The sequence below is a fragment of the Henckelia pumila genome, chromosome 1 (assembly GCF_033568475.1).
Source record: "Henckelia pumila isolate YLH828 chromosome 1, ASM3356847v2, whole genome shotgun sequence".
Taxonomy (NCBI): Eukaryota; Viridiplantae; Streptophyta; class Magnoliopsida; order Lamiales; family Gesneriaceae; genus Henckelia; species Henckelia pumila.
This window is the reverse complement of record NC_133120.1, coordinates 138882882-138904821: the sequence shown is the minus strand read 5'-3', so window position 1 is coordinate 138904821 and position 21940 is coordinate 138882882. Positions and strand designations below refer to the sequence as shown.

At 42.7% G+C, this 21940-nt stretch overlaps 7 protein-coding genes and 1 non-coding gene across 8 annotated transcripts; 4 read left to right on the top strand and 4 right to left on the bottom strand.

Annotated features, from left to right (window-relative positions):
* The first annotated feature begins 847 nt into the window (after positions 1–847).
* TRNAM-CAU (transfer RNA methionine (anticodon CAU)) lies at positions 848–921 on the top strand. The gene has a single exon. It is a non-coding gene; the product is annotated as a tRNA-Met (tRNA).
* A 3721-nt stretch (positions 922–4642) lies between these two features.
* On the bottom strand, positions 4643–6205 carry LOC140874087 (uncharacterized). The gene has a single exon (XM_073277363.1). It carries the CDS (start codon positions 6203–6205, stop codon positions 4643–4645), a length of 1563 nt encoding a protein of 520 aa, XP_073133464.1.
* A 4849-nt stretch (positions 6206–11054) lies between these two features.
* LOC140874086 (uncharacterized) lies at positions 11055–11663 on the bottom strand. The gene has a single exon (XM_073277362.1). It carries the CDS (start codon positions 11661–11663, stop codon positions 11055–11057), a length of 609 nt encoding a protein of 202 aa, XP_073133463.1.
* Positions 11664–13233: 1570 nt separating this feature from the next.
* Positions 13234–14133, bottom strand: LOC140874085 (uncharacterized). Its single transcript, XM_073277360.1, has one exon. The coding sequence runs from the start codon at positions 14131–14133 to the stop codon at positions 13234–13236; it is 900 nt and encodes a 299-aa protein (XP_073133461.1).
* Positions 14134–14286: 153 nt separating this feature from the next.
* Positions 14287–15099, top strand: LOC140874084 (uncharacterized). The gene has a single exon (XM_073277359.1). It carries the CDS (start codon positions 14287–14289, stop codon positions 15097–15099), a length of 813 nt encoding a protein of 270 aa, XP_073133460.1.
* A 976-nt stretch (positions 15100–16075) lies between these two features.
* On the top strand, positions 16076–17611 carry LOC140874083 (monoogygenase CPUR_05431-like). Its single transcript, XM_073277358.1, has one exon. It carries the CDS (start codon positions 16076–16078, stop codon positions 17609–17611), a length of 1536 nt encoding a protein of 511 aa, XP_073133459.1.
* A 126-nt stretch (positions 17612–17737) lies between these two features.
* LOC140874082 (uncharacterized) lies at positions 17738–18455 on the bottom strand. The gene is made up of 2 exons (XM_073277357.1): positions 17814–18455; positions 17738–17764 (listed from the first exon to the last, which is right to left on the bottom strand). Exons 1-2 carry the CDS (start codon positions 18453–18455, stop codon positions 17738–17740), a joined length of 669 nt encoding a protein of 222 aa, XP_073133458.1.
* Positions 18456–20261: 1806 nt separating this feature from the next.
* Positions 20262–21233, top strand: LOC140874081 (probable aldo-keto reductase 2). The gene has a single exon (XM_073277356.1). It carries the CDS (start codon positions 20262–20264, stop codon positions 21231–21233), a length of 972 nt encoding a protein of 323 aa, XP_073133457.1.
* The last annotated feature ends 707 nt before the right edge of the window (positions 21234–21940 follow it).

Here is a 21940-nt window from a genome sequence, read left to right as displayed (position 1 = left end):
GCGCCATCTGAACGTTGGTGGCCGAATTATACATCATGAGCTCCAGTATGGTATACCAGGCAAAACCCTTGCCTATGAGGTCGTCAATGTATTTAAACAAAAACAACATCAGCAGCACAAACATCACTATGAAAAGTGTAACCAAAAAAGGCCTTATAAACGATTTAAGGAGTAAAAGGTGGATTTTCTTCATTAGTGCTATTTGCAATTAACAGGGGCAAAACCAGTCAGCCGCACAGTTAAACCCATTAACGTGCAAAACATAGTTAAGCGTACAAAATTAGCTAAAATAAAGTTTTTATCAGGCGCCTAATACACTTATAAGGTAATCGATAGAGTTATCCCAGATCAGCTTTCTTTCCGCAATGGCATCTTCGGCGGCAAAATCGGTAATGGCGAGCGCTACATCATTTGTAAGCTCATCCTGCAGTATTTCCATTTCAAAAATAATACTGCGCATCATCATCAATCCATTTAAAACGTACAGATTTGTTTTCCTTAACAGAGCAAAGTTTGGCTTTTTGCGATTCATCATCCCATGTGAAAGTATAAACATGGTCACGAATATATAACCTCGTCGGCAAACCACTGAGACAAGCCGTTAGGCTCGCTTAAGAAGCTGAACAGGATACGCGGAGATGACTTTATCTCGTACTCAATGGTAAATTTTTTCTTTTCGGACATTCGGTTTACACTTAAAAAAGAGGAACAAAATTAAAATGTTTAACATTTTTTCTAAAGAAAACGAATTTCTGCTATATTTGCAAACCTTTTTAGGGACGGCCACTTGTTTTAAAGCAAAGCCACTCTTTTTACTAACCACAAAAAGAGTTAGATACATAAAAACGGCGGGGTAGCTCAGATGGTTAGAGCGTAGGATTCATAACCCTAAGGTCGGCAGTTCGATCCTGCTCCCCGCTACTTGAAGATGAAGCAGCTACGTGAAAATGTAGCTGCTTTTGTTTTTTTGAAGATGCCGAAAAAGTGTTAATAATTATCTAAACCACAAACGCAAATTACCAAAAAATTGATAATCAAGCACATAAACTCAACCCAGAACCCCAAAAGCCCTACGCTCATTTAGGAAATAGCCGGTCATCATTACTTGGATCTTGGGCAGATGTAACACAATTAATTACAAATAACAAGTCTCACAAATATTAACTGCTATAGCTGCAATAAGACGGACCCTGCAATTGCCAATATCTATATAAGATTATGAAATTCTTTCTGCTGTAAATTCATTAGATACCGAACCGACAAGTATTTTTGAGCCAAAGTAATGGCTTCCTAAGGATTACTTTTGATCGGAAACCTTCACAACTTCTATCCAGTCATAGCTAAATAAATTAAGACTTGCATTCATGCGGGATAATCCCATGAACTTTATCTTTAATTTAGCAGCTGGTACACCTGCATTAACAAAGTATGTTTTTACTGAATTAGCTCGCTCTTTCGATAGTGCTGTGCTATATGCTGACGTGGCGATTGGAAAATAAAAGTCATTTTCTCCCCATTTGAGTTTTCGCTGTTTGCGTTTTTCTTCCTTCAAACCTAGCTTTGAAGCGTAACTCCGAATCTCATAAAAAGCGTTTTCTGATTTGATCTTTGAACTTAATTGATCGAGTACCCGATAGTATATTGTTCTTAAAACGCTGCTGTTACGGTCAAAAATGACTACGGAAGGTACCGAATTCATATTGGCGACGGCAAGTCCTTCCTCATCAAAATATATTTTCGGTGTTGCCCCGATTGCTAATTCCCTTTCGAAAGCCTGAAGAAAGATTTCTTCATCCCCGATCAGGTTGCCAATGAAATGAACTAAACTGTCAGTTTTATCATATAAAAAAGCCCCATCCTTATCTGCCTCTGCTATGTTCTTTTTTGCATTTTCTAGTTCAATATTTATCTCCGATAATTTAATTCTATTCGATGCCAAATCTTTGTTAGTTTTCTCTAGAATACCTCGATTCGTGTTTAATTCCGCTGAAGTTTGCTCAAGTTGTTTAGTTTCCTGTGCAATCCTGTTTTGAAAAAAGATGATAACTGCTGCTCCGACAATAAATAAGAGAAATAGAAAGAAAACGGCCCCAGCAACCGCACGTCGAATCCGCTTGCGTTGCCGGCGATAGGCTAAGGTGTTAATGACAAGATCGACAATGGATTCATCAATTTCGGCCCGGGTCAATTGTTCCGCTGGAATCACATTCACCGGCATCCCTGTGACAAGCGGAGCCCAGACGCAAACTCCTGAATCGTCAATTGGCGGCCCAATTAGTATAATCGGCCGCTTAGTGTCTAAAAATAATTTGACCTCTTGTGCGACATTTTTGGATTTCTGAGCGGAAAGTGTGGTGACAACGACCAGAACGCTTGACTGCTTGAGATTTCTTAATACCGTTACAGGTGTTGTTGTGCCCGGTTGGGTATCCAGCATGTCAATAAAACAGCTGACATCCCGTTGTTGAAGCGCGTTTGCCAACGCAACTGTAAATCCACGGCCGTCGAAACGACTATAAGAAATAAAAAAATCACTTCCTTGTAAATACCTAAACATGATACGGCTGCTTTAATAACAAACATGCACCACATTGAGTGCGGAGATAATCTTATCTTGCTGAAATGCTGCGGCGAATGCCGTGCCGCTGCATAGTAAGTCGACTGATGTGATATTGGCATCGGAAATTTCTCCCGCCACCAGCCTTAGCCGGATATCATGCGTTTTAGCCCGCTCACTTTCCCATTGCATCCAGGCACGTTTATGCGATTTTTCACCAATGATGACCGGTAGATATTCGGATGACTTTAACATTGTTGTGAGCGCCTGCTTGATCTTTATGGCATCTAAACTGTTGATTGGGACATTTGGCGACCGCTGGCCGAATTTAAATTCAAACTGGTCTTTTGCACTCCATGCGCTCAACAGGTTCTTGTAGAGAATATCTTCGCTGGGATCGTAACTAATAATCACTTTTTTCTTGGTCATAAGTTTAGGTTGCTATTGCTACTTAAAAATAGGTAAAACCATTTGAAAAAGTCAAAATTTTCCAGAAAATGACCTTGGCTTAAATAAGCCCGTCTGCTCCATATCAGGTTGACTTCATAAGCCCAAAAGTCGGCAGTTCGATCCTCCCCCCGCTACTTAAGGAAACAACACTTCGGGGTTGTTTCCTTTTTTATATTCATAAAAACGTATTATCCAGATTATTACAATCAAACTTTAAACAGTCCGATTTTGACAAAAGAAATCGTGAACCACTTGTCCTAACGGTCTAGAAAATAGAATAGAGATGCAATTAGTGTAATTCGATTTCTTTTTAAAGTTTGTGCTATACTTGTACTCCGATTAATTTGTATACCCAATGTTAGATAATTTTCCAGGGCTTTTAGGATACGGTAACATTATTGCCATTCACGCTGATTGGCCAGTATATCCGCCAGAAATGGGTTGGCGAAACGCCTTGCTAACATTAGGGAACTTCCCCCATGAAACCCAATTATACGAAATTGATAATATTGATAAATGTATCTTATTTATTAACAAAAACAGCCAAAGCTTAACTGATCCTTTTGATGATAAATATTATCATGCTGCAATATGGCACGAGGATTTAATTGAACTTGAAGAAAGAGGTTTTGTAAGCGGAGTAAATAAAAAAAGCAACTATGAATTTGATTTATTTAAGTTTGAAAATTTTAAGAAAAACCTGGGCTCTAACCTAAAAGAAGATCAGGAAGGCAATATAATTCTCCTTATTAAAGGGAATAATGGCAAGTTTGAAGAAATCAAATATAATAAGCCAGTCGGCAATCAAGAAGAAGAAGAATTAGAATTTAAAAATTGGGCTGTAGTAACTAAATATTTAAGCTTAACAGATAAAGGAATTGAAGAACTGATAAAACTCTCAACTGAAATCTGTTACATTGACGAATTATTTGAATTAATCAATCCATTAGTTAATATGGGACGGTTTGACACCGCAATTAGAGAAGCGTCTTTGTATTTAGAATCTGCTATAAAAGAATTCCATAATGTACCTAGTCTATATGGTCAGAAATTATTAGAATATCATATTGAGCAATTGATTAGAAAGAATGGAAATTTCAATTCGGCAGCGATAAAATGTTATAGAAGTGAGTTAAGAACAATATTTAAGTTTATACGAAATGACTTTGCGCACAATTTTAAGGTATTGACGCGAGAGCAATGTATACTGATATTATTCAGGCTTAACAATGTCTTAAAAGAGTTTAACGAAGTAATTAGTATTTATCTAAATACTTAGAATAGGTTCAAATTAAGCAGTCAAAAGCATCAAAACGTACTCTATACAAATCAGCCAAGAAAAGTTCAGTTCTTTTCCAGTTAGGGCAACAGAGCCATTCTTTCGAGTGGCTTCGTATTTTAGGTTTGTTTATTTTAACTACTTACCTACTTTATCCTTTAAAGCAAAAATTAAATTTATATAGCCGTACGCCTGATTTAGATAGTCGTTTTTCTTTCCTACAATAGCCTGACAGCAAAAGGCGACACTATTCAATACTTATTCTGGGCTATCGTTTGTATTGAACAAAACAGCATTCCAACAAATACACTATCATAAAAAAATCCCGGCGCTATCGCGCCGGGATTTTTTTATGCCTATTTATAACCAGGATTCTGATCCTCCGGGGTGATCTGATCGTTGAGCTTCATCTCTACGTCAGGGATTGGGTAAAGCATTTGAAAGGCTTGTAATGAGCCGGATTCTTTTGCCCACTTATTACGTGTCTTTACGTATTCGATAAACTTACCTGTGCGGATAAGATCTATACGACGCCAGTTTTCTGCAAATAGCTCGCGAATGCGCTCATCCATGATCGCTGTCCTGAAAGCATCCTGCGATAGGGCTGTCCACCGTTTATCTGCAGGCAAGGTTCCGCCCCAGGCGCGGGTACGTACTTCGTTCACCACATTAACGGCATCATTGGTTTTTCCAAGTTCGTTCAAACATTCCGCGTAGCAAAGTTTGATATCGCCGAGGCGCAGCACAGGGATATTTTTTCCTGAGTTCCACTCATTGTTGATCTTCTGGTCAGAATGTTTATCCGTGCGGAAATCCTCATATTTTTTCACGTGAGGTTTCAGCTCATCATAATTTGTTCCGAGGTCTTCCCAAAGGATTGGGTCTAAAGTAGGCGTGGTTCCATAATAAGTGAAATCATAACGGATGCTTTCGTCCTTGCGCAAATCACCATCTTCCCAAATACCGCCGTTGGCAACAGTTTCATAAGCATGAACGGTTGGCACAATCTTATCATAGCCCGAATAGTAACAGCCATCGCCAAAGGCAGCCTGTACTGCACGTGAGCCAATCTGGAACTGCAGTTTATTGTTGTTAGGATAAACCGGACTAAACTGAAACTCGAATATCGACTCAGCTGTATTACTTTTGGTATAGTCCCACAAATCCTTGTAAGCCACCAGCGAATATTTGCCCATCATCTGCTCAAAGGCCAGCCTTGCGCTGTCAAAATTCCTTAAACCTGTACTTTCCGGGGCCGACATATATGCCTTTCCAAGCATGGCAAAAGCAGCACCAATAGTAGCCCTTCCGGCCGTGTTGGTTTGCGGGCACAATTGAGAGGCTTTGGTGAAGTCATTGACGATAAATGTCCACACATCTTTAAGCGGCTGACGTTTAAAACCCAATGTAGATTCTCTGCTGATATCGCGGATCGGGATCTCACCCCAGTACATCGCCAGTTCAAAGTCAACAAAACCGCGGACAAAATAGGCTTCACCCAACAAGTTGCCCTCGCGGGTACCGGCTTTTGCATTCAGTTTCTCCAAACCGTTGATGATCTTGGCCGATTCATTAACCACGGGCCAGCGGATATTCCATTGGTTGGCCAAATGAGGTAATAAAGAATTCAGGTTAAGGTCATACCTGTCGAGGCCTCCCTTTTGCGGATCGCTTTTCATTTGAAAAGCGCCCTGCTGGGTTTCGTCGGTACCCATCATCGTGATCAGGCCCTGTTCATCGGTACGGAAGTTCTTAAAGTTAGAGTACACCCCTTTCAGGCTGGTTTCGATCAAATTGACGTCGGAATAAACCTTCGACTCATCCAGTTTGGTCAGGCTATCCTCGGTCAGGAATTTTTTGCAGGAAACAGTACCTAATAACGCGCCTGCAAGGCATATGGTAAATAATATCTTTTTCATAATCATTCAGGTTTAAAATCCAAAGTTGACGCCTAAAACAAAGCTTCTAACCGGCGGATAGCCATAATCTCCGGTTTCCGGATCTATGCCTTTGTACTTGGTTACCAGGAACAGGTTTGAACCGGTTGCATAAACACGCAGACGGTTTACCTTCCACTGACTTAACAGCTTGTCCGAAAAATTATAAGATAAGGTCAAGGTTGAAAGGCGCAGGTATGATGCGTTCTGAATACTGTAATCCAAATCCGACGGGTTATACCTGTTATAGCTGGTATTAGCAATCACTTTCGGGATATTAGTGTTCGTGTTCTGAGGCGTCCAGCGGTTAAGCAGGTCTGTTGAAGCCATGCTTTCGCCATAACTGTTGATCAAACCTTCATAGTAGCTGCTCACCTTTTTTGCTCCTACCGAGTAAACAAATACCGCGTTTAAAGCAAAATTCTTGTATGAAAAATCTGTTGAGAAACCACCAAAGAATTTAGGATCTGATTTACCTACAACCTGACGGTCATACTGGTCAACAACACCATCTTTTACACCGTTCGGGCCAGATACGTCTTTGGCAAACAGGTCGCCAAGGCCAACTGTTTTTCCGTTGTAATTAAGCCCCTGCCATTCGGCACGGTTTGATTCTTGCGCAATACCACCCGAAACATAGGTATAAATGGTGTGCAGCGATTGACCAAGGAAGATATTTCCTTCACGCTGGATAACGTTCTCGTTCAGGTTATAGATCTCTGTAGCGCCGCCATACAGTTTTTCAACCTTGTTCCTGGTGAAGGATATATTGCCACCCAGGTTCCAGTTCCAGTCTTTACTTTGAACAATTTGACCGTTAATGGATAACTCTACACCCTTGTTGTTGATACGGCCGATATTTTCCCACTCCTGCGTATAGCCGGTTGTGGTGGCTAAAGAACGGTTAAGCAGCAAGTTGTCGTTGTTGATGTAAAACGCGTCGGCGGTTACGTTTAAGCGCGATTTAAAGAACGCCATATCCAAACCTACGTTGGCTTGTTTCTGTTTTTCCCAGGTGATATTCGGGTTGCCTCTTCGGCCGTCATTTACGATCAATGCGCTGCCGTTATCAATCCTTGAACCATAAAGCGTTTGGTAAGCGTAGTTACCAATATCCTGGTTACCAACCACACCGTAACCAACACGAAGTTTCAACAGATCAAAAACCTTCTGACCTTTAAAAAAGCTTTCATTGGTAACAGCCCAGGCAGCAGAAACTGAAGGGAATGTACCCCAGCGCTTGTCAGCCGCAAACCTTGATGAACCATCACGACGGGCGGTTGCTGTTAAATAATACCTGTTGTCGTAATCATAGTTAGCCCTGGCAATTACCGAAAACAATGAATAGGCATAGAAATCCGATCCAAGTACCGATTTTTCTACCGCTGCCGCGCCACCAAGGTCATAATAAGAAAGATCATTGCTGGCAAAACGATCACCCTGGGCAAGGGTATAATTCGAGCTGCGTTTGCTGGTACTTGTACCTAACAAGCCGGTAAAATGATGCTTTCCGGCAAACGTAGTGTTGTAAGTAGCCGTATTATCCCACTGCCAGTAAAGATCGCTCCAGCGCTCGTGTTTTGCACGCGCGTCGCCGTTGTAATTACGGATAGCCTCCTGGATGTTGTTAGGGGTAAACGTAAAGAACGTTTGCTGTGCATAATCAACGGCAAAAGTTGAGCGGATATCCAGGCCTTTGATCGGGTTAATGTTCAGATAATTTGATGTTACCAGCCTGTTCCTGTTTTGTTGACGGGTGATGTCAAGCGAGTTGAAAGGGTTGAAATCGTTATTATTCTGTTCTCCGTGCGACCGGTAATATACCGTAAGATAATCGCTGTTATAACGGGTTGCCGGATCTTTGTAAGGATTATAATTTAAAAGCGGGTTGCCGTTAAGCGCCTTATTATACACATCATCGGTAGGTATATTATCATCAGTACGGGTAAAACCGGTATTGGTACCAACTTTTAACCAGCGTTTAACATCATATTCGGCATTAAAGCGGCCGGTATATTTATTCTGTTTGGTTTCGTCGATAATACCTTTTGTACCCGCGTAACCCATACTTAGATAAAAAGTACCACGTTCTGAACCACCGGAAAACGCAACCGAATGATTTTGCTGATATCCTGTTTGTTTTACCTGGTCAAGCCAGTTAAAACTCTGACCACTGTTATGGGTCTCAAATTCCTGCTGTGAAAAAGCTATATTGGTTTTTAGCAGTGTGTTGTTGATATAATCCTGGCGGTTTGCGGTTGGATTATCTTTTAGGTAACCATTGGCGTATGCATCGGTACGCAGATCAAACAGTTGGTTGGCATTCATGGTTGAAGGCATGCGCATGATGTTTGTAAAACCACCCCAGCCTTCATAAGTAACCGTGCCGTCGCCTGCTTTTCTTTTACCTTTTTTAGTAGTAATGATCACAACGCCGTTGGCACCTCTTGAACCGTATAAAGCAGTAGCAGATGCATCCTTCAGCACCTGAACCGATGAAACATCATTCAGGTTAATAGATTTAAAGCCGCCCAGGTTGTTTTCCATAACCAAACCATCAACCACATATATTGGGCTTGAGCCGGAGTTAATGGTATTGATGCCACGGATGCGGATGCTGGCATCATCGCTCGGCTTTGAACCTCCGCTTACAAAAACACCCGAAACGCGGCCTTGCAATGCTTCACCTACGTTGGTAACCGGCCTTTCTTCAAGTGTTTTTGATTCGATACTGGCTACCGCGCCGGTTAAATCTGATTTTTTAAACGTAGCACCTACAACTACAACCTCGTTAAGGCTGCTGCTGCTGGATACCAGTTTAACTTTCACCGGTTCGGCACCTGCAGTAACTTCCTGGGTTTCAAAGCCAATATAACTTACTATCAAAACTGTACCCGGAGCCACATTTAAGGAAAAGTCACCATTTACGTCAGTCACTGTTCCGGTTTGGGTGCCTTTGATTTTGACAGATACACCCGGAAGCGGCAGGCCTTTTTCATCAACCACATTGCCTTTTACGGGTGCCCGTGATAAATCTATTTCCGGGCGGATAATAGTCATGACGTTTTGCTGAATGTCCTTGTTGCTGATCACAATGACATTACCCGAAGCTTCATAACTGAGATTGATTGGCGATAAAAGCAAATCAAGCACTTCGCTTAATTTAAGGTCGCTTACCGATAAATTAACCTTTTGATCGGCATTGATCAGTTCTGAAACAAAGGTAAAGGAAACATGACTTTTGCTTTCCAGCGTCCGCAAGACACTTTTGAGCGATTTATTTGATTCTGATATCGAAACACGGGTTTCAAGGGCCGCCTGGGCCCTTGAAGTTTTGGCAAAAGCACTTCCGAATAATGTAAGAATTATAGTTAACTGTACAAGCGTAATTCTCATTATTTTTAGGAGTATAGGTTTATATTTCATACTTTAGTTTTGGTTAGTTATTGATTTGGTAACTGGCAAAAAAAGCCCCACCTCGGCCCTGGGCCAAGAAACATTTGAACGTGTGAAAAATGGGGCAAACAACTTAACCGGCAGTACCGCAAATATTGCCGGTTTTTGTTTATTGAGGGTTGATGTCAGGTGATCTGCTTTTCTTCATAATTTGATTTAAATTGTACTAATTGATTATCTGCCGGAACTAAGTTTGTTATCCGGTGAACCTATGATGATCCGTCCGTCCTTAAAACTGCATTCCATATTTAATGCTTTACAAATGATCCTCACCTTTTCATCCAATGGCTTTTCTGAAATGGAGGTTGTCAGGGTAAGTTTTTCCAGTTTCTCGCGGTCGTACTCAATGTTTACGCCGTAGGCTTTATTGATCTTCTCTATAACTGAAATAACCGGGGCATTATCAAACGTAAATTCTTTAGGGGCCCGTACCTGCGACAAGATGAGCGGACGGGGGAGCAATTGTTTTTCATTATTCTGCTTACCGGCCGAGAAAACCACCTGCTGGTTTTGGGTAAGAATAACTTCTTTAGGCCGATCGGGATCCTTTTCATCCGCGGCGCCATCATATACGGAAACACGTCCTGTGTTTACTACTACCTTAACGTCCTGCTTTCCGGCTATGCTTTTAACTGTAAAGCTGGTACCAAGCACTTTAACAATGATATTTCCGTTGTGAACAAGAAATGGTTTATGGGGATTTTTATGTACTTCAAAAAAAGCTTCGCCGGTTAACACAACGTCCCTGGTATCACCAAATGTAGCGGGATATCGCAATGACGATCCGGGTTTTATAACCGCCAGGCTCCCATCACTCATCCGTATCAGTTTGGCCACATGACTTTGGTTGGAGACATTCAGCATATTGACAATCTCAATTACCGGGCCCTGATTAATCTTTTTATAGTATGACAGGTAAAACCAGGTACCAACCGTAGCAAATACGCAAATGGCCGCGGCAATCCTCACCCACATTGTCCGGTAAATAGCGGTTTTCTTTTTTTCCGGCACGCTGATCCTTTGCTGCAAACCGGCAATCATTGCGTTTACCTTTTCGTCAGACAGGCTAACTTTCAGGGGCTTGATCCTGATTGATCCGGCTATTGCCGCTGCTTCATCAATTGTTTTTTGTTTTTCCGGGTATTGGTTCAGCCACGCCGCCCAAAAAGCATCATGATCCGGTTCTTTTTTCAAAACCCAGTCAATAAAAAAATCATCATGCAGAAAGTCTTCAACTTCGAAGTTCGAATAATCGGTCATCTGGGCGTCGGTGTACAGTTGGTTATACCCTATATATCAGAAAACCGCCCCGGAATACTCACTTACTGGTCAAAAAATTGAGGAAATTTTAATTTTATTTACAAATCACTAAATATCAGTGAATTAATTTAGATGTTTTTATAAGCATCAATACAAAAACAAATACCGCCCAGTTGGCTTTGAAGCTTTTATAGGCGCGTTGCAACAGGTTATGCACCGATTGGCGGTTAATACCCATTATCTGTTCGATCTCGTTAAAATCCAGTTCTTCAAAAAAGCGAAGATAAAGTACCTCCCTGTGGCGTGGCGGCAACTCGTTGAGTACCTGTTGTACCCGTGTGCTAAGTAATGTGACATCAACCTCGGCAATCAGCCGGGTTTCAATACTGAAATCAACCAGGAAATCATAGGATTCGTCAAGCGCCTGGTTTCGTTGCCAATTTGCCTGTTCGCGAAAAACACGATGGCGCATCGCTTTAAAAAGATAGCCTTTTACCGCCGGCGTGGCGTTAATGCGCTCCCGCCCCTGCCAAAGATCAAAAAACAGGTCCTGTATACAATCTTCAATAAAAGCTTCATCCTGGTTAAAACGGTAACCATAGTTAAAAAGGGCTTTGGCATACCTGCTCACCAGCTCGGTATAAGCGTCCCGGTTACCCGCTCTGAAAAGATCCCAAAGATCTGTTTCTTTAGCGGCGGCCGTGAAATCCTTTATTGCACCCATTGATCTCGTCACTTTCTGCGTCCCGGGAAGATAAATAGCTAAATTAATTGGTTGATCTCCGGTTTACCGGAAAACGGATTCAACAAAATAAAACGAAAGTTAGATAAAAATCAATTAAAATACCTGAACATCTTACAACTGAGACAAAAGTTACAATTTACGGGGCGATCAAAAGCCCGCTAACTATAGATCTTATAATCCCTTGCCTGAAATTTATTAGCTTTATAATATTATCATAAACCTAATGAAGCCTTATCACTATCTGTTTTATTTGATTGTACTTCTTTCCTTGTCATGTTACTCCTGTGGTTCACGGTCACAAACCGCTGAACTTGATTCTGTGATGAAATTGATTCCGACTAATATTGATACAACAATTTTGGTTAGGGACAATGCCGGCGTATTACTCAATTTCAGGCAATATATGCCTGTACTTCTGAGAAACGAAGGCATGATCTATCGGGAAAAGGAAACATTAAGATTACAGCGGTTCACCACGACGGCTATTGATTCTTTAAATAAAGATGATTATGCCATTTCGCGCTGGGACCGTTGGGCAGCTATTCGTGGCAGCCATTCCAAAAGCCCTGATGAAATTTTAAAAAATCTTGCTGCTATTTGCGCAACGGCCGATAGCGTAATTGTATATAAAAGTGCCCGGACCATGTATCTCAGGAAAAACGGAAAAAATCTTTTTCAATTCAGAATAAGCCTGGGTAGAAATCCCCGGGGAAATAAGATTTCGGACGGCGACTCCCGCACTCCGCAAGGAGTTTATTACCTGGATAACAAAACAGACCGGGATGATAAGTATTACAAAAGCTTCTGGATCTCCTACCCTAACCAGGCCGATCGTACTCTGGCACTAAAAAGGGGAGTTAAACCGGGTGTAGGCGTAATGATACATGGCACCCCTTCACAACGCGATAGCTCTACAGACTGGACTAACGGATGTATCGCTCTAATTAATACAGATATGGATACGCTATTTAAATATGTAATGCCGGGCACATTGATTGATATCAGGAAATAGCTACCGCTTTTCATGGCGTAAAAATATTTTTATCATCAACTTTGAAATACAAAGTTCTTTTATTTAACTTTATATTCGTTAGCAATATTCATTAAAATCACGGCTATGAAGATTTCAAGAACCAAATTTGTTATTCTCTTCCTCGTTATTGCGTTCGTTTTTCAATTTATCACGAACTCACTTTCTTTGTCAGAAATCCGGATGTTTCCGGCGCACGGCGAATCTTTTCTGGAAGCGGGATCACAAACCGGATGGAAGAGCATAATCTCCAACATTTTACTACCTGTTAAAGCAATCTTAATAGGCCACTTGTTGCCTTATATTAACCTTTTGAGGCAAGAGCCGGATACACCGCCACCATTCTTTCTTATCGGGTTTGCCTTCTACTGGACTGTTCTTGCCTTAACTATTTATTATATTTTCAATAGGATAAAGCGTTCCAAAGCCGAACACAATCTTTAGCTGGGTCAATGTTATAGCGATCACAGCTATTCATGAGCTCCCCTCAGATCATACGATTTGAGTCTTCTTATTTTTTTACTCTTCCGGGGCCACTTCCGCTCCCGCCGGTATACCAGCCATCGAGGACGGGGTTACGCCAAAGCGCTGTTTAAATGCCCTGCTAAAATGGGCCAATGTTTCAAACCCGCTTTCAAAAGCTACATCGCTTACCGCTTTCTTACTATTAATGCTTAACAGGCTTTTGGCATAGAACAAACGCTTTTCCAGCAGCCATTTGCCTGGCGTAGTTTTGAATATCGCTTGAAAATCCCTTTTAAAAGCAGAAAGACTGCGATTACTCAACTGGGCAAATTCTTCTATCTTCAGGTTATAGCGAAAATTATCAGTCATGATCCGTTCCAGGGCCGCCGTGCCCGGTTCATTTACCAGCGTACAGAAGTAAGATAACAACTCGGCGTTAACAGGGTTATCGGCTATGGTTAAAATCAGTTCTTTAAATTTTAATTCCAGTAACGAATGTGCAGGCTCCCTTGCTTCGCTGAAATAGGAAGCCATAGAATGAAAGAACCCGGCCAGTGTATCGGAGGAGTTTAACCTGATCACCTGCCGATGGCTGGATTGCTTAACAGGCGGGTTAAATTTTTTACCGAGCGTTTGACAAATAAAATCATCAGGAATAAAAAATAGCACCAGGCAAAAACCTATATCAAAAAACTGCTCCAGCACAAATGCCCCCTTCCTCACAAAAACACAATTGCCGGCCTCAATACTGTAAGAACCTTCAGATGTATGCCAGATCTTTTTACCTTCTACCACATAAAAAAGATAGTTGAATTGCGTCCAAAGCGTCGAGAATTTATTCTTCATCAAACGCGCTTCTGCAGGGCAGCTAAATATGGTGATCAGGGAATCATTACAGCTAGACTGCCGGTGATAATTCGGATGCTGCAACACACTTTCATACAGATTTTTCATAAAACACCTAAAACCTAAATTTTATCACATTTGGACTTCAAAGTCATTTATCTGGACTTTTCAGACAAACGCCCTTTTACTTTCAAAGCTACCTTTGATATTGCTAAATGCAAATAAACAATTTGAAAATCAAATATTTAAATCATCAACATTATGAACCCCAACAAAGCACTATGGGAAAAAGGCGACTTCACACAAATTGCAGCAACTATGCGCGAAAGTGGCGAAGAGCTGGTTAGTAAATTAGGAATTACCAAAAACCTTAGGGTACTTGACCTCGGGTGCGGTGATGGCACAACCGCCATTCCGGAGGCAAGGCTTGGCGCCGATGTTTCGGGCGTTGATATCGCTGCGAACCTTGTGGCAGCAGGAAACGCGCGCGCCAAGGCAGAAGGACTAACCCAATGTACATTCAGCGAAGGCGATGCCAGTGATCTGAACCAATTAAAAGATAATTCATTTGACCTTGTGGTTAGCATATTTGGCGCCATGTTCGCACCAAAACCTTCAGACGTTGCCAAAGAAATGGTCCGTGTTGTACGCCCCGGCGGTAAAATTGTTATGGGTAACTGGATTCCCGGAGACCCTACCCTGGTAGCCCAAATACTAAAAATCAGTTCGGCTTATATGCCGCCGCCACCCGAGGGCTTTATCAGTCCGATGCTGTGGGGCGTTGAAGAAAGTGTGATAGAGCGCTTCGTTAACGCGGGCATCAGGAAACAAAATATTTCCTTTGCTAAAGAAACTTTTACTTTCAAGGCTCCTTATAGCCCGACAAAGTTTGTTGAGGCTTTCAAAAACTATTATGGCCCTACCATGAATGCATTTGAAGCCGCCGAAAAAAATAACAAAAGCGCAGAACTGCAGCAGGAACTGGAAGCGCTATTCAACAGTCAAAACAAAGGCGATACCGCAACCAGTACGTCCATAAACGCCACATACTTAAAGGTTACGGTGATCAAGTAAATCAGGTAAAAGCCTTGGATCGAAGGGTCTGAGGCTTTTCGCTTGATGATATTTTGTAGCTCAGGATCAGGCTACCGGCGCCTACTGCAAACAAAATACCCTATCTTTAAAAATGCAGCACCAGGAATTTACCCCTCCCGAAGAGCTTAAGGATATCATAAAATGCTTTTGGTACAATATCGGCGATTTTGGCGAACAACAATCGGCCTTTGAAGTACAACCTGATGGCTACGCGGAGATCATTTTTTTATTTCGGCAGCATTTTTAGTGCCTCATACAAAGGCGGCTTACAAGCATTACCATCGCCGTTTATGATGGGACTGCTCAATCAACCGGCTATTTTTTACACAAAGAACCGGTTGGAGATCATCGGCGTGCGTTTTTTTCCCTGGACGGTATTTGATCTGCTTGGCCTGCCATCCGGCAAAGGTGGTATGCATGTGTTTGAACATCCTGTCGCCCGGATTCAACCTGAGTTGAATGAGTTGATTAATACCGATAAGGTAGATGAAGCGATAACTGTAGTAAAGCAGTACTTCCTTGATGCACGTCTGCAGCTTGCTGCAAACAATCTGTTATCCAAAGCCGGATCTGCCATGCGGAAGGCAAATGGCACCATGCCCGTGAGCCAGGTAGCAGAGGCGGCCCATGCTACTGTCCGTACATTGGAACGGAATTTTAAGCAGTCTTCCGGCCATACGGTTAAAGATGTATCTGCCCTGATCCGTTTTGAGCAGGTGCGAAACCAATTATGGCATAATCCGGATATCAATCTCGCGGGTTTAGCCCATGAGTTAGGCTATACCGATCAATCGCACCTGAGTCGCGAATTTAAGCGCTACAGCGGCACCACGCCTGCTGCCTTTGCCCGCAAAGCCAATAAAAGGAAGCAGACTGTAAGTGGCAATGATTTTGTCGCGTTTATACAATCCTGATCCAGCGGCATTCCACAATTTTGTGCATCAATTTATTTAAAATGAAAGCACAAGATCAATCTACATATGATGTAATCATCTCCGGCGCAGGGCCTGTAGGCCTGTTCCTCGCCTGCGAACTCGCCCTGGCCAAATGCTCAGTCCTGATACTGGAAAAAGCCGAAGCCCCCAATACTCCTTTAAAGCAATTACCTTTCGGCATCCGTGGCCTCTCGGCACCTACCATTGAGGCGCTTTATCGCCGCGGCTTGCTTGAACAGCTTGAGGTGCATAAACGCATTAAAAACCCTCATTTACATGCCAAAGAGGGAGCTCAACGCCAGGTAGGGCATTTTGCCGGCATCCCGTTTCTGGAAGGCAACGTTGACACTTCGCAATGGCAATGCCGCCTGCCAGGCTCTCCCGCAACAAGTTTAATTTCTGAAATGCAGGAACTTGAAACGGTATTTGCCCGCCGGGCAGAATCACTGGGTGTGGAGATCAAGCGCGGGCTCGCCATTACCGGCTTTCAGCAAAACGCCGATGAAGTTACTGTTGAGGCGGGCCATCAATCTTTTAAAGCCAAATGGCTTGTAGGCTGTGATGGCAGCCGGAGTGTTGTGCGCAAACTCGCCGGCTTTGAATTTGCCGGTACCGAGCCCGAATTTACCGGCTACACCACCCGGATTGATATGGCTGACCCGGAAAAACTCAAACCGGGACGGAACGTGACAGAAAGAGGCATGTACATGCAGTCGCAACCGGGTTACGTAGTGATCCAGGATTTTGATGGCGGTGTGTTTCATGGTTCAGATGAGCCAATTACGCTTGAACATATCCAGGAGGTTTTGCGCCGCGTATCAGGAACCAACGTTACCATCTCCGCCTTGCATACAGCTACCACCTGGACCGACCACGCGCGACAAGCCACAACTTACCGCAACGGCAGGGTGCTTTTAGCCGGCGATGCAGCGCACATCCACTCGCCGCTGGGTGGGCAGGGATTAAACCTTGGCCTGGGCGATGCCATGAACCTGGGCTGGAAACTCGCCGGAACTACCCGGGAGGAAGCCCCCGAAAGTTTGTTGGATAGTTATTATAGCGAGCGATACCCAATTGGTGCACAGGTTTTAGATTGGTCGCGTGCCCAGGTAGCTATTATGAAACCTGATCCGGGTGCCCGTGCGCTGAATGCCGTTATCCGAGATTTGATCAATACGCGAGACGGCGCTACCTATTTTGCAGGCCGCGTGTGGGGCATTCACACTCATTACCAACTTAACGGCAATCATCCGCTAACCGGTCACAGCGTTCCCAATTTTGAGTTTGAAGATGGTTCAACCATTGGCGGATTAATGCACAATGGCAAAGGCATCCTGCTTGATTTCGACGGCAATGATTCGCTTAAAACCTTTGCAGCTGAATACAGTAACCAGATCAGCTATGTTTCTGGCAGAGCGAAAAACCAATTGGGTTTAAACGCTCTGTTGATCCGCCCCGATGGGATCATCGCCTGGGCTTCCGGTCAAGCATCAGATTTGAATAGACTTCACGAAGCTGCCGACCGATGGTTTGTTATTAATTCAAAATCAATTTAAGCACGTTTGACAGCACGGGGTTATGGTCTTCGGCACGCCAGTTAAGATACAAATCGGTTTTAAAAGGGAGTTTGATAAACCGTAATCCCGGGCTTTCATGATACATATAGGAATCGGGCAGTATCGCTACGCCAAGGCCTTTCCGCACAAGCGCTATAATGGTCGACCCAAATTCTGAATGCAGGTAAACATCGGGCACAACCTCCAGCGCCTTAAACATTTGATGAATAATGTCGCTGTAGCTGCTGCCCTCATCTTTTATTGGCAATATGAATTTTTGCTGCCGAAGCGTTTCTTTCGAAAGATCGTCAATGGTACGATATGGGTGGTTTTCAGGAACAACGATTGACAGGTTATCGGTGTAAATTTTCTCCGACCGGATACCGGGAGCGCTATTCATATCCCGGGTAATGATCAAATCAATTTTATAGTTCAGTAAAAATTCCTGCTGATTTTCATAGAGTACCTGTACCAGTTCTATCTGTAACCTGGGAAAAGCGTTAGAAATGCTCGCCATGATATCAGGAATAATTGAGGCGGATATAGAATCAGGATGTGCGATCCTTATCGTTCCCCTTTCGCCCAAATGTATTTGACGGGCAAATTGATGAATAAATTCCAGCTCGTTCAGCTCCACCTCCCACTTATCCTTTAAAAACTTACCTGCCGGGGTTAGTTTAACATTTCGTTTGTTTCTTTCAAATAGCAATACCCCCAACTCACTTTCAAGCGACTGGATCTGGCGGCTCAGCGCCGATTGGGTAATATTCATTTTACCGGCCGTGTTCCAAAAATGAAGCTCTTTTGCTAATGCTAAAAAATATCTGATCTGCTGAAAATCCATTAATGCAATTTACGCATTAATAGATCAAAAAATAGCATTTTATAGCATATAACGATACGGTAAATTTGTGCTATGGAAAATTTAACGATTGATAAGGTTGCACAAACCGATATCATTCAACTTCAACAAATAAGTATCCAAACATTCTTTGAAACTTTTTCGGCAGTTAACTCCGAAGAGGATATGAATGCCTATCTCAACGAGAGTTTTTTCTGTAGAAAGATTGTCCGCCGAGCTAAACAATGAGTGGTCTCAATTTTACTTCGCGGCATTAAACGGCGAAGTAATTGGCTACCTGAAGTTAAACCTGGGGCAGGCGCAAACAGAAATTAAAGACACACATGCGCTTGAAATTGAACGGATCTATGTATCGCAGGCATTTCACGGCAAAAAAGTGGGCCAGTTGCTTTATGGCAAGGCCATCCAGGTAGCAGATGAGATTAATGCGAAATATGTATGGCTTGGGGTATGGGAAAAAAATCAAAGGCTATCAGCTTTTATAAAAGAATGGTTTCGTGGAATTTGATCAGCATATCTTCCGCTTAGGTGCTGATGAGCAAATTGATTTAATGATGAAAAAAATGTTAACAGACTGATAAGAGATGGGTAAAAAAAATATACTGCTTGTTTTATTGATATTGGGTACCGCCTTTTGGGGGATCTCATTTTCGGTGACTAAACTGGCTATTGGCCAGGCATCCTCATCGGCGTTTTTATTTTATCGTTTTTTGGCTGCTACAACGGTGCTTTCCGTCATCTTTTGGAAACGCTTAAAAACAATCTCCTGGGGTGCTGTAAAAACAGGTTTTACTTTAGCTATTCCGCTTACTGCCGGTATCTATTTTCAAACTCTGGGTATTAAGTACAGCACAGCTTCACAATGTTCGTTTGTTGCGGGCATGTGTGTGGTAATTATCCCCTTATGAAAATCATATTATACAGAACTGTAGCACCGGTTAAAATCTGGATCGCGGCAACTATTGCTTTAATCGGCTTATCCATCATTTCAATCAAAAAAGATTTTTCAGTCAACATTGGCGATTTGTATACCATTGCCGGGGCCGTTGCCTTTGCTGTTTACCTTATTAAGGTAGAAACACATTCCAGATCGAAAGATATAGTAAACACCATTGTACCCATGTTTGCCGCGTGCGCATTATTTACCGGTTGCATTGCTGTAACCGATGTTAATACCAACTGGCTACCGGAAAGTAATACTTTCTGGATAGGGATTGCCTACTGCTCCCTATTCTCTACGGCCTACATGTACACGGTGTCAAATATCGCGCAACGACATATCAGCGCCGAAAGGGTATCCATCATCTACCTTTTCGAACCGGTATTTGGAGCTATAGCCGCCTTTTTCATTTTGGGCGAAGGGTTTACCTGGCGTTTGCTTTTAGGCGGCAGTCTTATTTTTGTGGCAACACTTATATCCGAAGTAAAATTTCTACGAAGAGCACGGCAGTCTTAAATCTGTTTAGATCCGATCCAATAAATTACTTCATTGCCGTTGACTTTAGTCAACGGAATAATAGGAAAAACAAAGGGCTTTAGCCAAACGCAACCTGATTAATTGGGCTAAAGCCCTGCTGAGGCGCATTTCGCACCGTTGACTAAAGTCAACGGCAATGAATATAATATTTCCATTTCCGATCAACTTTAGTATCAAAATCAATATTAACTCCAGTAGTATACGCGTAACATAACTGAGCCGTACAGGTAAGCAATTTGAGCCGTAGAAGAAATCGGCCAGGAGCGAACAACCTGCATCTTTGTATTGTTAATTTATAAAACAAAACAACGATGACAACAATATCAAAAATAGCCCTTGGCAAAAACGGCCCCTTAGTTTCAAAACTTGGATTAGGCTGCATGCGTATGTCCTCTGTTTGGGGAAGCCGTGCCGGCGACGAAAATGAAAGTATTGCCACCATTCAGGAGGCATTGGATAATGGCATTAATTTTCTGAACACCGGCGATTTTTATGGCGCAGGCCATAACGAGCTGCTGGTAGGTAAAGCCATTAAAGGCCGAAGGGATGATGCCTTTATCAGCGTAAAATTTGGCGCGATATTTTATGGCGGCCAATGGCTTGGGCTGGATCTACGCCCCGTAGCTATCAAAAACTTCATCAATTACTCTTTAGTACGTTTGGGTATAGATACTATTGATTTATATCAGCCATGCCGGTTAGACAACAGCGTTCCGGTAGAAGATGTGATAGGCACCATCGCCGACCTCATCAAAGAAGGAAAAGTACGTCACCTCGGCGTTTCTGAAATTACATCAGAGCAATTACGCAAAGCCAATAGCGTATATCCTGTATCAGCATTGGAGATAGGCTATTCTTTAGCCGACAGGCAAATTGAAAGCGACCTGCTGCCAACCGCAAAAGAACTGGGTATTGCCGTTGTAGCCTTTGCCAATACAGCCGAAGGCCTGCTAACCGGCGACATGAAAGCCCCACTTCCGGCAGATAGCTATCATAACCATTTTTCACGTTTTCAGGGCGAAAACCTGGTTAAAAACCTGGAGAAAGTTGAGGTGTTAAAACAAATAGCAAAAGATAAAGGATATACGCCTACACAAGTAGCCATTGCCTGGGTAAACGCGCAGGGCGATCATATGATGCCGCTGGTAAGCATGAGCCGCCGTTCACGCCTGCCCGAAAACATAGCGGCCATGGGTATTGAGTTTACTACAGCAGAAATGGACGCGCTTAATACAACCTTTGCGCCCGGCGCGATATTAGGCAGCACCTATTTGCAACGATAATTGCTTGCTACCATAAGCCCTCTTCATTTTATATCTTTACGTAATGGTTAACCCAACTGAAATTATTCCGGCGTGCTCTTTTACTCTTACCTCTCGTCAATGAGAAAGGATAAAGTAGCATTCCTGGAACATACCACCCTGGTATTGCAGGTTTCCGGTCGTTTTACGATGGAAACTGCCAGCGAGAAAATTTCGATGGAAAAAGGCGAGATGCTGCTGATCCATAGAAATCAGTTGGGCGAGCTCACCAAGACGCCGCTTGACGGGGAGGAATATCAAACTATTGTTATTTGTTTAAAAGAAGACCTGCTCAGGAAAATTGCGCTTGACGAACAAATAGAAATAGGGAATAAGTATGTTGGCCCGCCAAACATACTTATTCCTAAAAATGATTTCCTGCATGCTTTTTTTCAATCGGTGATCCCCTACGTCCATCACCCGAACGAGCAGATCACCAATGCCATGGGCATATTAAAAGTAAAAGAGGCGGTGTACCTCCTTATCAATACGATGCCCGAACTAAAGAATTTCTTGTTTGATTTTTCGGAGCCTTATAAAATGGACCTGGAAAAGTTTATGCACAGCAATTTCCATTTCAATATCCCTGTCGAAAAAATTCGCGAGGTTAACAGGCAGAAGCCTTGCCGGGTTTAAGCGCGATTTTCAAAAAATATTCGGTATGGCGCCCCGGCACTGGCTGCAGGAAA

Coding starts and splice junctions, on each gene's coding strand:
- LOC140874085 (XM_073277360.1), bottom strand. CDS start 14,133: ATGAAAAATCTGTATGAAAGTGTGTTGCAGCATCCGAATTATCACCGG.
- LOC140874083 (XM_073277358.1), top strand. CDS start 16,076: ATGAAAGCACAAGATCAATCTACATATGATGTAATCATCTCCGGCGCA.
- LOC140874082 (XM_073277357.1), bottom strand. CDS start 18,455: ATGGATTTTCAGCAGATCAGATATTTTTTAGCATTAGCAAAAGAGCTT. Junction 17,765..17,813: donor AAATGTTTAAGGCGCTGGAG/GTTGTGCCCGAT, acceptor CGACCATTATAG/CGCTTGTGCGGAAAGGCCTT.
- LOC140874087 (XM_073277363.1), bottom strand. CDS start 6,205: ATGAAAAAGATATTATTTACCATATGCCTTGCAGGCGCGTTATTAGGT.
- LOC140874081 (XM_073277356.1), top strand. CDS start 20,262: ATGACAACAATATCAAAAATAGCCCTTGGCAAAAACGGCCCCTTAGTT.
- LOC140874086 (XM_073277362.1), bottom strand. CDS start 11,663: ATGGGTGCAATAAAGGATTTCACGGCCGCCGCTAAAGAAACAGATCTT.
- LOC140874084 (XM_073277359.1), top strand. CDS start 14,287: ATGAACCCCAACAAAGCACTATGGGAAAAAGGCGACTTCACACAAATT.